We start from the raw sequence: 14,595 nt of genomic DNA, 5'->3' as shown, positions 1-14,595 counted from the left end.
GACTTATATGAACATGATTTTTTTTTTTTTGCAAGGGAGATCTTTAAACTCCCCTTGAAAAAGTAGGAAGGCAGAATATAGTATTATCCACTTGCTTTTTTCGGTTAAAGTGAATGAAATCGTCTATTTTTCTTTATACAAGCATCTGAAGGCATTTTGTACTGGGAATACTGTGACTTCAAACTCTAGGCACAACTGAGCTTTATGTGGAATCATCCCCACCACCCCTCCAAATGACAAGCAATACTTTCAGAATGAGATGCTGAACATGTAGAGCAATCCATCTCCATGTTAGATGGTTGGATGTTGTGCAGAAGATCTTAAGAACAGCTTGCTCCATTCATGACGAAAATCAGATGGAAGTGTGGCATTTCAGGGAAACTTTACTTTGAAAATTACAACACTAGTACACAGCTCAAGCTTATACATTTAACATCTGCTTTCTGAAAGAAATGTTAACAATTTTGAAATGATATTAAACATTGTTTTAACTTTTTCTCACAAAAGCATAAAAGTCATGGAGGGGAAAACTTAACAGGCAACAATAAAAAAAGGTTAAAAACAACTTTTCCTTTTAGTAGTCCTCTGGTAGTAAAGATAGAACAGCTTCCACATTTGAGAAATTATCTGTTTTGGTCCAAAAGTTTAAGAGTGTTTTTAGTATCTGCTTCTGCCTCCACCTCTATCGGATCTGCTTCCACCACGGCCACCACCTCTGGGTGCCCCGCGGCTTGAACTACTGTAAGAATCCCGAGGAGGTGGGTAGCCCCTTTCCATGGATGGGGGAAGACCCCTGTCTTGTCTTCCAACACGATCACGGCCACTTGAGTAGACATCACTTCTGCTGCTTGAGTAACTTTCTCGGCTTCCATATCCATCTCGTGTGCTGCCGTAATCATCATAGCGACTGCTTCCACCATATGATGGCGGGGGCCCTCGAGCAGGTGGAGCACTACGTGAGTTACCTGCAGGGTCAATGGTCAGGTAATACGGCAACACCGTAAGTTATATAGTACAATTTCAAATTTGAATTTACAGAATTGCTGTATTAAAATGTTTACTGCTACTCTTTTGTATGTATTGAGATGGTCTTAATATAATCTGCCACACCAATGGTATTTTAAGTGGGGATTGCGTATCAGGCAGTGAGTAGATTTAAAGACTCTGACGGAATGAAGACGGTGTTTGTTTATTCAGGCAGGTTCTTTAACTGGGTATTCCAGAACAGCTTGTTATTTTAGAGAAGAAACTCAGACATATTTTCCAGAGACAGCTGTCATTCTGAACTGTAGACTTTGCTTCTTTAGCTTACAGCTTACTTAACAAGATGATCAAATGATAACCAACAACTGCACTTTCACTGTAGGGGGGAAAAAAAAGTGTGCCACTTCCCCCTAAAACACAAGCAACCCAGTCAAAGTCAGATTTTATACACCTGTACATTTACATGATCTTCAAAATTGATTCTTACCGTAACTCTCATATGAATCTCTGTAGGAGCCTCCACTTGGATGATCCGAGTAGTCTCTGTCACGTCCACCACCGTATCCGTCACGATCACTATAGGAGGAAAGACTACTAAGACTTAGTACAAATCACTAACATCTCACCAAGAATAAAGTGACAGGGAGAAAACTCCAACAGTAGGTACCTGTATCCCCTGGAGGGGTATTCATCACGTGAACTGGAATGACCATAATCACGATACGCATAGTCTCGGGGAGGTGGTGCATAGTCCCGGGTATCCCTGGAACTGGGATAATCTCTGCTTGAATAACTATGGAGCACAAAAATTGATGTTATCAGCCACAAGTCCTACCAAAGAATCAAGAACCCTCTCCAAACAAAAACCACTTCACTAAAATAGAACGGTATAAGAATTTACCCGTCTTTAGTGCTATAGCCATCATCTCTTGGAGACATGTAGACATCTCTCCGCGATGGCATTGGCTCTCTGCGTGGAGGACCACCATAACCATCTCTTCCACGTGACACAGGAGCTTTGGAGAAACATTCCATTTAATCAACATTTAGCCATGCAGAACACTCATGGCAAGTGCTACTGAATAGTATCTCTGGAGCCTACATTTAGACTATTTACATTTCTGCTTGTACAGTTTTAAAGCAACACTAGAAGAAACATACTCAAATTGCACCAAATTGTTCCCAAGAGCTACAAAATTAAGTTGGTATGAAAAGAACCAAAGATTAGAAAAACAATACACTATCCCAAAGCAGACTGAAATTAGTATCAATGATTTGCACCAGCTCCAAAGGGAAGACTAAGGTGCTACAGCTGACCAAGCAATTAATTTAGTCAGGAAGTCCTTACCTCTTCCTCCCATACTACTGCTACGCACTGGTCCTGAAGGTGCAGATCTTTTAGGTGGAGGGCCTCCACTTCGTGGAGGTGGACCTCTCTTCATGGGAAGTGGCCCTCGAGAAGACCCTACAAGGACAAGCCATGAACCAATTATTATTTCTGTGATACTCATCTGCATTATCCTAAGGCCTGAACTACAACAACCTAATCTAAACAACCACCTGATCTAAAGGTGCCCTTATTACCACTACATGATCAACAGTAAACCTCTAAAACTTTCAAAGCTTTGAACCTCAAAGCTTTCTCTTGTCTTCTAGCCCCTATTAAATGCTACTGGTAGAATTGAGTCAAATTTTCCACAGCCTAAATTCCTGTCAAGAATTGTCTTTCAGAACTTATCCTAAAGCTACAGTGTGTGACACAAGGGAAAAAGACAGCTAGCTGATACCTGGAATCAGTCACAGCTTAAAGGCTTAACAAGTTACTGTTCTCAGAAGACAAAAGCCACCTGGGAAGATGTACTAGAGAAGAGACTACAGAGAGGGCACAGGTACTACCGAGTCTGCAGAACCTACTATACAGACTCTTCAAGACAGAAGTTTCACTATTTCCAGGGGGATTTTTTTCTGCATTACAGCTTTTACTGTTATACCTCAGGTGCTGCTTGCTAGTTCTTTTGAGTTTTGTTGTGATACTGAAAAGTCTGAAAGAACAGTTGTATATTAATGAATATCCAGTATCAAGTAACATACTATGCTTACACTTTAGAAAGCTTTAACTCAACAAACAAGGTTTACCTGCCCTAACTCCCACTCTGATCTGGAAAGTTCAGCCCTACAATTTTCTCAGTTTAGACCTCTTGCTATTAAGAATGAAAGGCAGTTCCCTTTCCCTGGTGGTAGAGAATCACTTTTTCAACTTGAATACCAGAAAGCTTCCTTTCTCACGTGCAAGGCAGGAGTTCTGCTTTTCTTTCATAGGCAAAAGTCAAGTGGAGTGTTAGCTGTAGAAAGGAATCTTCACATTTGAAAGCCTTTTCTTAAGGCGTACTTGCCTAATCAAAAATTTGACTAAACTGCCGAGATCATATTTCATCATTTTAATAAAGAACATGGAGTGCACTATTCAGGTGTTTTGATTTTTTTTTTCCAGTAGGATTACTGTCATCTTCCAATGGGATTGTCTTGTGCTGTCGAAGTGTATAATGAGATAGGTCAATACATACCCAAGTGACTCCCTCTTGAAGGTGGTCCTCTCGCGCCACTTCCGCCTCTTGCGCCTCTAAGGCCCCTGGGAGGACCTCTGCTTCGGGGAGGGGGTGGCGGCCCACGCCTACCACCACTTTCAAAGGATGGCTTGGTTGCTTGTTCCACTTTAATTGCCTTCCCATCTAATGACTAAAGAAGAAGCTGCTTTACTTACTGCTCAGTCATGTTTGTATTTCTTAAATCAAGCCCCTCTTGCTTCACTATTATAGGGCTTCCATTTTATAAGTTAGAGCAACTCTAGAACTGATTTCGGTCTTCAGTATTAGTCCCCAAGTACTCAGCAGCATGATGGGCCTAATTTCAATTTCTACAGTACTTCATTCTTGTGGTATTGATGGCAAAAAAACACAGAGCAGCATCAGAAAGGACTTTCAGTGAAAACACAAGTGTCCAATGATTATGGCAGCCCCACGTCATTTATTCTGTACATAAAACATGATATATGATCTACAATTTACTTTCAATTGCCATGTACTTTTGTACCAAACTAGTAGTGCACCCGTAGTTACAAGGTTAAGCTGAAGACAACTTAGCTTCAGTCAGGATTTCTGGCAATAGGGAGGCCGTTTAGCACATTTTCTTGACGTCCTGATAAAATGGTGATCACTGAAGTATTTAGAAGTTATTTCAGCATCTACACAGCAGACTGAGTATGACAGTTCACCCTTTTTCCAGTGTTTCAAGCTGGGTTTTCAATCAAGGTGACTGTCACAACTTACTCTATTACTTGCTTCTCCACAGGGAAGGTGCTTTGTGGTTGGGTTATTTCTGTTTGTGGGTTTTGTTGTGTGGGGTCTTTTTTGTTTTGTTGGGGTTTGTTAGTTTGTTTGGTTTTTGTGTTAAGAAATAGGTAGAAGCTTTTTCTGGAATACAGACCTCCAATACCAGGAACTCTGCAGCCAACAAATATACCTCAAATATGAGCAGGTAGTGCACATTGAGTACTTTAACCTAATTAATCAAACTTCTGTCCGATTTTTAGACAACATATTTGGATATTACAGTAGAACCAAGACCACAAGCTCTGCTAAAATTAGGTTACTTCACACCTATCCTGGCAAACATGGTTTATTTGCCTTTTTAGCAGCTAAATAATTAACTCTGCCATGATAACTACTTCATTATCAAGCAGAAAATGGTGTTCATTGCACTTTGCTGCAATAAATGAACACAAACATGACTGCTACTAATGTCTTAATCGACATTGCAAATAGAATTTTATTGAAGTACTGAACACTTTGTTTTCTATTAAAATCTAGCTCTCTGAAAATTCACTGTAGTAGTTCATGGTATTTTGCCACCTCACAGAGTTGTAGTGACTGTTTGAAAACCTGTACGTATACATAAACAGGTCCAACTTGATGCATTGTGAGGGGAAAAAAGAAATACCAGCAAAATCATATTGGTCTTGGCTTTGACTTCATTAAATATTTTACTTACAGAAGGTTTCTCAAAAAGCCTTTTGGCATGACAAACTGAAACATCCCAGGAGTAAGCATTAGTCACTCCAATGACTGGAACTTGTCAGTTTGCATCATATTGATTTGCCACCGTAACTAATAGCTCAGTTTCATCCTTCTCAAGCAGGAACAGTGAGCCTGAAGCCTTAAGCTTTGCTATGGCCACTGCTGTCCTCAATTTCATGGCAGTCTTGACAGCTTGTATCAAGTTCAGAAAGCAAACACTGTACCCCTCTGCTAAGCATGGGTTCTGAAAACCTGGATGCTAGGTTTAAGTTCTTTCACTTCTGTTACGTAGGAGGTAAAGATAATTTCTCCTCCTATTTTCTTCTGCCTTGCACCTGTGCATCTTACCTTGGCAAAAGATAAGTTTCTTTGCAGACTGCTTTACAAAAGTAGTCTTAAAAAGCCATTCCATAGGTCCAAGAAAGACCTTTCACAAGGTACAAGAGTACTTTTTTTGCTAACCAGAAAATATTTGTCTAAGTCCGGTTTCAAAGCAGAGGGGACAGTTCATGGTTTCTTAGCTCAAAGAGAGGTCTTATCTCACCAAATATAAGTCACACAACCCATCTCAGAATAAGGAAGTTTTTTCAATGAGCTCAAAGCACAAGCTGTCAACATAAACACTCATTAGTTTGTTTTTATAACCTTGATTCAGAGTGTTATAGAAGCATTTTTAATATGATATGAGCTCCAGAAAGTGAAGTCACCCTGGCGCTAAGAAGAATGGAAATAATTTAAGCTACAAGTAATTTAAAACAGTAATAGTTTGGCAATCAAAGTCTCCTATGTATGGAATGAACAATCTGTACAGATTTGTAAAGTGAGCCAGGGAAGTCTAACCAAACACAATTAGAGAGAACTATCCTGCAAACTGTTCCACATTTCAACAGACAAGATTAATAAAATTTGCATAATTTTGGGAGCAGGGCAAGAAATCAAGCATTTCAAACAAAGTGTTACAATAACTTGCACAAAGCTGGTCCTAGCACCACACAGGGCTTTCCTCTTCAATGGACCACTTCATTGTTGATGCTGCAATGATTCCATTTCTTCACCTTCCTTGATGAAACATTGAGTTTCCTTTTGCCATATATATCCAAGAAATAAAGATCCATTTCTTAAGAGGCCAAGCTTCTGTACCTTGTTATCACTTCTTCGAAGAACAGGAAGCATTTCTGTCAATTAGAGTGAGACAACCTTTTGTAGTGCTGAGTACAGTTTACACTGTGGGGATTATAGCATCTGCTTCCATCCTCTTACACAGACCAGCAGACTTGGCAGGTCTACAGTGGAATTAAATCTTTGGTTTGTTCTGATCTTTCGCCTAAGGTCATATCCTCTCTTTAATTATCCATTTCATCTTAAGGCCGTAGAATCAGAAGATCATGAGAACAGCCCACTGCACCAAACAACCATTACAGGCCTGGAAGTAGCCACATTTATGTCCAGGTAAGCATGTGCATTTTGTGGCATCAGGATGTAGACTTTACTGTCATGAACGAAGATGCTTCTTAAGGAAGGCTTGTAAGCTGCTGTAAAGCACTTCTACATTTCTGTTGCACTGTTCAGACAGGATAGCATTGATTCAGTTCAGAAGACAAAGTAACTGAAGTGAGAAATCTCCATCCCAACTCTAAAATAATTATTTCCTGATCTCTTTATGCAGGACAAACTTATCTTCAACAAGCAAGCTTTGACTAGTCTGAGCTTGTCCCAGTACAGAGTGAAATATAGTTGTTTGCGTTATTACCCCTCACCCAAATTAATGCAAAACTCTGGATAAATTTTCATAAACATTTGCAAAATAAAAAATTAAATGCAAATTCATTCTTGCAGAATCTATTGGAGTCAGCCTCTTCTGGCTACAACTTCAAATTCCTTTGGGATGACAGAATGAGCAACAGACTGACAATGCAGAACTTTTCCCCCGTTCAGACAGATCACCTAACTCCTTACAGACTGCTTGAACTGCAGTCTGCACACTGCTTCTTCTGCTGTTTCTCAAGTGCATTAAAATCTCGAGAACGCTCCAATCCATCTTTTTCAAAGGGACAAAGAAACCTTCAAGTTGTGATTTATGACAATCACCTCTTCTCACACCAGCCCTCAAAGAGAGTTGGGGTTAGGCCTGCTCTTCCTCAGACCTTGAATGCAGAATCTTTTTGGAATACAAGCAGCACCTGTTGTCCAGAGGCTTTCTGAAGATGAGAATGAGAGACCACCTCATGAATATCTTTCATATCCATGGTCAAAGCAAGTTGGACCAGAAGACATTCTAGGCCAAATCGCATGTTCTTTTCATACACGACACTTGCTGTTCTAATTTCAAAGCAGATGAAGGTACTTCTAGATTTATAGTGAAGACAAAACCATGAAAACGATGATCCACGAGACTGTCCTTTCTAGCATTTCTTGACAGTAATGCAGATTGTGTATTCCAGAACAAGTAGACATAACCTCAGCCAAAACATTGTCTCATGTAGCTACTTTATCAAACAGTGCTCTCTCAAATGTTTCCAGTGTGACCAAACACATGCCACAACAATCAAGATATAGAACAGTTGGGGATTTTTTTCACAGGGACTTTGATTTGCAAGCTGCACTCCACAAACACGCAGATTAAGTGACTGAATGCCTTTCGGTCTGACAATTATGTAGTGGTCTTTGAAATCACCTTATGTGAGGGTTCAATGACAATTTCAGAGAAAATAAGGTACTTAAGCATGGCAGTAAACAAGTCTTCAGAACTGTGGCAAACTAGACAGTGGAGAAGTAAAATTCAATAAAAGAAGCACCTTAACAGATGTTTAGGCTGGTACAGAAAGAACATCACCTGGATTTGCCACTCTCTGCCTTGACACACGACTAGCTTGTTTAAGAAGTAAGTCTTCAAAGAAAGTAACCCTATTGTGATAAGCTTGTCATGGAGCACCCAGAAATATCAGTACATGGAGTAGAAAACCACTATCCTTCTATAACACATAGCGTGCTATAACACAAATACAAGAGATTTTACTATTTGTGTTCATGAACACTACACCAAGCTCATTTTCTTATTCCTAAAGTTGCTTTACTTCCTGACTGCAATAGCTGATGTTTTTCTTTCACTTCAACTTCTTATACTAACAAGACAAACATACCAAAATCCTAAAGTGTCAATCACAGTCACTTGATGTTTCTTCACTTTCTCAAACAGCATCTCAAGAGACACTGCTTACAAGGCCAGTACAGTGTGACCTCAACACATCCATTCAGATAACAGATAGAAAACCAGAGTCTGCAATTCAAGTGACCTAAGATGGCTTTCACTGCCTGAAGAGACAGCACCGCTACGGAAGATAAGCAGGTGTTGACCATAAAATAGCCGACTTACATCTACCTCTTCCAGCATGTGTCACAACAGATACAGATTACAGCAGCCTACAATTATTTTACAAACTGTCCTGGTATTGTCTTGGAACTTGGGCTGCAAATTCCTGTATTTTTATTTTTAAAAATTGTCACTCTTTAAAGCTAGACCATTGCATTTTAGGATGTAAATGAACAAACTCAGTTGCCAACTAACTGCAAAGCCATTGTACATTAACTAGAAAGATGCCCCTCACACACACCAAGCAGATCAATGATGCAAGTCACAAATGTAGATTATCCACAGAATACCAGAAGGCTCATCAATGCTCCAGAACTCCAGGGAAGTCACAGTCAACCCATGTTAAGGGAACTGTTAATAATTTTCAAGTTAAGTCACTTCACTGAAGTGCAATTTACACAGTACTGCATTCAAATATGATCAAAAAGAAAAATCCAACCCAAAAATCATTATTGAATCATGCAACAATGAAGCGCTGATTGCTGAAAAACCCTCCACCACTGATTAAGGAACAATAAGAAAAGAGAGCGTAGCTGACTGCCAGCCAGACTTCACTTTCTACTAGCAAATCCATGAACAGGAGACCACAGATTTCATCTTAATGGAGACAGAGACACTGCCAAATTTAAAGTTACGACATGTCTCCATGATCCTCTAATCCACTCTCTTTCCAACTTTTATTACCAGTTGATGTACCCCAAAGATTAACCATCCTGGTCAGCAGCAAATGCAACATGCAATTGGTCTTAATTCCTACCTTTCCATTCATATCTCTGGCAGCATCCTTTGCATCTGCTGGACTCTCAAACGTGACGAACGCAAACCCTCTGGACTTGTTTGTTTCCCGATCTTTCATCAAAAGGACTGCAGAAACAAAGCCATATCAGCCTTCCCTGTAATTCCCTATAAGGAACACTTAACCTTTATTTAACCTTTTAAGCTCAGAACTTCTTAGAGGACATATAAGCACCATCATTTCAGATGATCAACGCCAGAAAGTCATCACAGCTATGTTGCTGTTTGTTTTTAATATTATCATCTTCAGAAAAGTTCTCTTTACCTTCCACAATGCGTCCATATTTGCCAAATACAGCCTCAAGGGCTTTCTCATTAGTCTCTGTGTTCAGGCCCCCAATGAACAACTTCCCAGGACGATCTGCTTCAACCATTTTGATTCTGTGAATGACCTACTAAAAAGAATGGGGCCATTATTAACAAAACATCAAACTGCAATACAGACTTCATGGTATATAAATTACTTCTGTCCTCAGAAGTACAAGCAAATTTATTTTGGAAAGAGGGAAGAAATACAAGGTATTAAAAAACATTAAGTAATTTCAATTTTTTGTAATGGAAGCACATAAAATTAGTATCAACAGTCACTTCTTTACATTATATAACGTATTTTAAAAATATTAAATAGAACTTTGAATAACAGAACAAAGCACTGTTAAAATGAAGCAATATTGGCGACTGTGAAAACTCTTCAAAAAGTGCTGTTCTCTTTGTCCTAGACTGCAATCCTAGCATACCTTTCCTTTAAATCCTGGACATTTCAACTCATTTACTTAACAGGTCAACGTAATAGAAAACTATTAACTCTTCAAAGCATCTTCAGTCCGTACTTATAAACCAAGCTCATTCTTTGTACTATCTACATGGAGCCTATGCTGGAGTCCTGCCTACACAACACGTGAGACTGAACAGACACACCAGACCACCACTACAGTTCTACAGAGCAGTGTAAAAGCTAAAGCCACGGGGACGGGAGAGCTTAAAAAGAAAGAAGCTCAAGAGCCGAAGACAAAGCCAAACCTCTCCGTGCCGGGCAGGGCGCCCGGCGCCTGTGCACAAGCACTGCCCGCATATAGCCAGCGCGACGGCAGGAAGGCCCGCGCCAGCTCCGGCACACACCGGAGCGCGGACAAAGCACTCCCAAGGGAGCCGCGGCGGGCCCGGGCCGGGCCGGGCCGCACGAGGACCGGGTTCAGCCGCGCGCCGGGGCACGAGGAGCAGGGTATGCCGGACCCTCCGCGGGCTCAGGCACCGCCACAAAATGGCGGCCACCTCTGGCAGCGGCTTCGCTCCGTCCCGGCGCCCGGCGGCCTCTTCGGCGCTCACCCACCGCGCGACTCAGCCCCGTCCGGACATACCGACGCGGCGCTCCCGCCCTGCTCCCCTCGCTCTCCTCCGGGATGCTGAGGAACCACCACACCTAAAATGGCGGACACCGCGCCTGACGCCGCCGGGACCCTCCTCGCCCCACCGCAACCGCGCGTGTCCCGCCGTTCTAACCGGAGCCGGGCAGGGAGAGATTGCGGGCCGAGCCGGGCTCCGCCGCACCTCCACTCCGCCGCGAGCGGGGCGCCACGCAGCCCTCACCACGCGGACCTTTCACCGCGGGTCCCCACAGAGCCCCTCGATGCCGCCCGCAGAGCCCCAGCCCGCAGCCGCGCTCACCTCCACCCGCGCCGATCTGCAACTGCGCAATGGGGGCGAACAAAGGCGCTGCGGGCCTTTATAGCTTTACGTCACCCGCCGCACGGAGTCCCGGATGTGGCCGCAGCGGCAGCGCCGAGCCCGGTAGGGGTCGCCCGCGGCCCGCCGAGGCCCCGGGGCCGGCGCGAAGCTCCAGTCGCCGCCGGGGAACAGCGGAGCCCGGTGGGGACGCGGACACCGGGGCCGGGGAATCCCGTCCTGCCAGGAGCGGGGAGCGGGCCGGGGACCGCGAGCGGCGGGAAAAGAGCGGTAGTGAGTTGTGGTAAACGTGGGGTAGAGCTTTGTTTGCCGGCTGCACCTCGTCCCGAAGGACTAAGACCCCATGTAGAGTGCTATGTCCAGTTTTGGGCTCCTCAGAACGAGAAAGGAGGTACTGGAGACAATAACCATCACAAAGATTATTAGGTGTCTGGAGCATCTCTCTTACGAGGAGAGATATGGAAGCTGGGGCTGTTCAGTCTAGAGAAGGGAAGAATGAGAAGGGATCCCACTAATGCACATAAATATCGCAAAGCCAGCTGCCAAGGGGATGGTGCTGTAGTTTTTTCAGTGGTGCCCAGTGACAGGACGAGGAGCAATGGTCATAAACTAAAATACAAGAAGTTCCACCTCAACATGAGAAAGAACTTTGCATTTAGGGTAGCACAACCCTGGAACAGATGCCTAGTAAGGTCATGGAGTCTCCCTCTCTGAAGATATTCCCGTGTCAGGAATCCCCCTTGCCAGGGGGACTGGACTGGATGATGTCCCAGAGGACATGGATGCCCCCAGACATGCATTGGACTGGATGATATCCCTTCCAATGCTAAGTGATTTTGTGAAGCAGCAGAACTATCATTTCTTTGGAAGGAAAATTACAGTAGTATCAGTTTAACTTTGGAGTTGGTGCAGGAGCTTAACCCAGTTCACTAAAAGACCCTTAAAGGTATTTTTAATTAGTTTGATTAATCCATGTGCATAGCAGCACCCCTTCCTTGCAGAATAACAGCAAACCAAAACAAGTGTGGTTTAAAATTAAGTATGTTGTTGATGGCACAAAGTTTTGCCATTTTTGTTCAACTAACTCGATTTGTTAACTGAAGTTCAACTGTGATTTTCTTTGGCTGGCTAAAATTAATAGTGGAAATGTTAGGAGAAAGTCAGCTTATTCAAAAATTGGCTAAATTTTCATTGTTTGAACCTGTAGATTACATAAATTAATATTATATTAATCAGCCACCAAGGACTATTTTCTTAGTGCCACCCAGTCTAATCACCAAACAGTCTTTTAAAGTTCTCCCTTGCAGTTCTTGCTTGCATTCTCCAGACCTTCATTTTTGGGAGGTGCCACAGAGTCTGTGGACTACAAGGGCACTGCCCAGTGCTGTTACAGTTGCACAGCTGCTTAATTGCTATATTCTGATAAGAGAACATCGGACTCTATCCTTATGTTTAGTTTTTCAGTCTGTCAGATACTGATATGCAGCTGCTGCTTGTACTATGGGAAGCAAAAAGCAACATTGCCTCAGACTAGCTCATAGATGTGTTGAGAACACAAAGGAGGAGAGCTCTCAAACACTACTCTAAACTCCAGTATGTACTTGAAGATCTCACCTTACCAGTGTGGATGCTGTTTCTGGATGCTGTTACTGTGAAGGGGAAAAGCGAAAGATGACCTTTATAAGGATGTGGGAGGGCACTGCCTGTGATATCAATGGAGTTACATCGATCAGAATGCATTACCAGATATTCATCCAATTATCATATGAAGAAAAGCTTCAAATTCTAGTTTCATTACAAAATAATTTAAACTTCATAGCTTCCCAGGGATGGATAGTGAAAACTAAAGCAAATTGTTTGTCCTGTAACTAATATGCTAAAAACAACCTCCATCAAGGTGGGTTCTCTGACCCACGGTGTATTTATTGACTGCCTCACAAATAGAAAAATAAGCAAATGCAAACAAAAGCCTCTTTTTCTTTCTCCTCTGATTAAAAGAGTAAAATATTTCATTGATAATTCTAGGCTTCATTTTAGTAACATTTTGTTAACACATACTCTCTATGTAGTTAGGTGGGTTTAGCATGAACATAATGACATTTGAAACAGCATTTGAACATAAATACTGTAATTGCATGAGGGCCAAATTCTTCATTCCGTTGTTCTAAAAGGTATCTTCATGAGGCTTCTCATTAAAAATTAGATGTATCTTCATTGCAAACTGGAACGGTATTTTACAGTCTCTCACTACACAGTGTACATATGGTCTTGCTCCAAATTCAGTCAGATCTTTTCCTAGAGGATTAGAGGATATATAATTCTTTAATTCTTCTCTTCTCTTCTCTTCTCTTCTCTTCTCTTCTCTTCTCTTCTCTTCTCTTCTCTTCTCTTCTCTTCTCTTCTCTTCTCTTCTCTTCTCTTCTCTTCTCTTCTCTTCTCTTCTCTTCTCTTCTCTTCTCTTCTCTTCTCTCCTCTCCTCTCCTCTCCTCTCCTCTCCTCTCCTCTCCTCTCCTCTCCTCTCCTCTCCTCTCCTCTCCTCTCCTCTCCTCTCCTCATTTTTTTTCCCTGTAATTTTGAATTTTTGAAGAGAAACTACAGAAACTATCAGGGAACAAACTCCAGCCTGAATCAAAACTAATTCCTCTTCAGTAAGAAGTACAAGGCTGAAGAGCTATGAGATTTTCTTTTGCAAAGTTGAAAAGAATGACCTTTCAACTTTGAATTTTCTGATAGGAAATTAGCTAGTAATTAGAGGTCCTATACTGGACCCTATGGAATATGAAACTTGGATGGGACAGCTGGGGAAACAGACACCAGGAAAACTTCACCAACCTTTACACAGAGAACAGCTGCTCCCTAACTAGAATAGATATACTTGCCCTTGCATTATCACATTTTTGAGAGTAGAAGAAATGCAATTAAGTATGTTACTTACAAACCCACATACATATAAGCTGATCTCTTCCTGCCTTTTCATTGATAACCCTAAAAGTGAGCCCAGTAGGTGGGAGAGGTAGACAACATTTCATGACAGTAATATTTTACGGATTTTTGTGACAGCTTTCAACTAAAATGCCACTCTCTCAAATGAATCCCTGGATGTTTAACAATGTTGTAGAATTTACACTGCAAACTTGTTGAAGTGTTTTGGATCTCCCCTGTACCATGCTGCATATTTTCATCAAACATATTGGTCTTTTACCAAGTTCATCATGCTTTGGTTTTAAACTGGATAAAGGATTTAGGAGAACTGAGGGATGGGGACTAATGAATATGTAAATAAGCTGATCACAGAAGACTCATTCAGAATTAATAAGAAAGGGAATGTAATTCACTGTAGATAAGCAATCAAAAACTAATAACTGAAAAATCAGTTTAATCGCTTTATAACAATGAGCAATTTTCTAGGCACTGTCAGTTGATAGGTGTTTATAGAAATTCAGATATTTTCCTCTGTAAAACTCAGACCACAGTAAATGAGAACAGCACAAAATAATTGGTTCTGGCACTGATTTAATAGACCATTTCTAAACTGGAACTCCTTAATGTATTTCTCGCAAATCACCTATTTGGGATCAAATTGTGGCTCCTTTCAGTTTAGCAATATAAGGTGGATCATAGGTCCCTAAGATGTAGCTGGAGCTGCTTGAAATGACAACTCTAATTTCCAGGCTCAGCTGAAAAGATATG

General features: G+C 41.7%; 1 protein-coding gene and 1 non-coding gene across 3 annotated transcripts; both read right to left on the bottom strand.

The window, feature by feature from the left end:
* Positions 1–359: 359 nt before the first annotated feature.
* RBMX (RNA binding motif protein X-linked) lies at positions 360–10,910 on the bottom strand. Of its 2 annotated transcripts, none has more exons than XM_062502736.1 (9): positions 10,888–10,910; positions 9,488–9,617; positions 9,185–9,291; positions 3,549–3,720; positions 2,333–2,449; positions 1,886–2,000; positions 1,652–1,777; positions 1,472–1,575; positions 360–965 (listed from the first exon to the last, which is right to left on the bottom strand). In XM_062502736.1, exons 2-9 carry the CDS (start codon positions 9,594–9,596, stop codon positions 658–660), a joined length of 1,158 nt encoding a protein of 385 aa, XP_062358720.1. In that variant the 5' UTR covers positions 9,597–9,617; positions 10,888–10,910; the 3' UTR covers positions 360–657. The 2 variants fall into 2 exon arrangements, with proteins under 2 accessions (XP_062358720.1, XP_062358721.1); XM_062502737.1 differs by having other exon boundaries at positions 1,472–1,560.
* On the bottom strand, positions 9,365–9,436 carry LOC134050270 (small nucleolar RNA SNORD61). Its single transcript, XR_009933681.1, has one exon. It is a non-coding gene; the product is annotated as a small nucleolar RNA SNORD61 (small nucleolar RNA).
* Positions 10,911–14,595: the final 3,685 nt, after the last annotated feature.

Source organism: Cinclus cinclus, chromosome 15, assembly GCF_963662255.1.
Source record: "Cinclus cinclus chromosome 15, bCinCin1.1, whole genome shotgun sequence".
In the NCBI taxonomy this organism is placed as follows: Eukaryota; Metazoa; Chordata; class Aves; order Passeriformes; family Cinclidae; genus Cinclus; species Cinclus cinclus.
The sequence above is the reverse complement of the archived record's forward strand: the minus strand, read 5'-3'. Positions and strand labels throughout refer to the sequence as shown.

What these genes read in the sequence shown, in the direction of transcription:
- RBMX (XM_062502736.1), bottom strand. Translation starts at nt 9,596, where the DNA reads ATGGTTGAAGCAGATCGTCCTGGGAAGTTGTTCATTGGGGGCCTGAAC. An exon ending in CCAGAGATATGAATGGAAAG is followed by an intron (nt 3,721 to 9,184) that starts GTAGGAATTAAG and finishes CTTCTTCTTTAG; the next exon opens with TCATTAGATGGGAAGGCAAT. An exon ending in AGATTCATATGAGAGTTACG is followed by an intron (nt 966 to 1,471) that starts GTAAGAATCAAT and finishes TTGACCCTGCAG; the next exon opens with GTAACTCACGTAGTGCTCCA.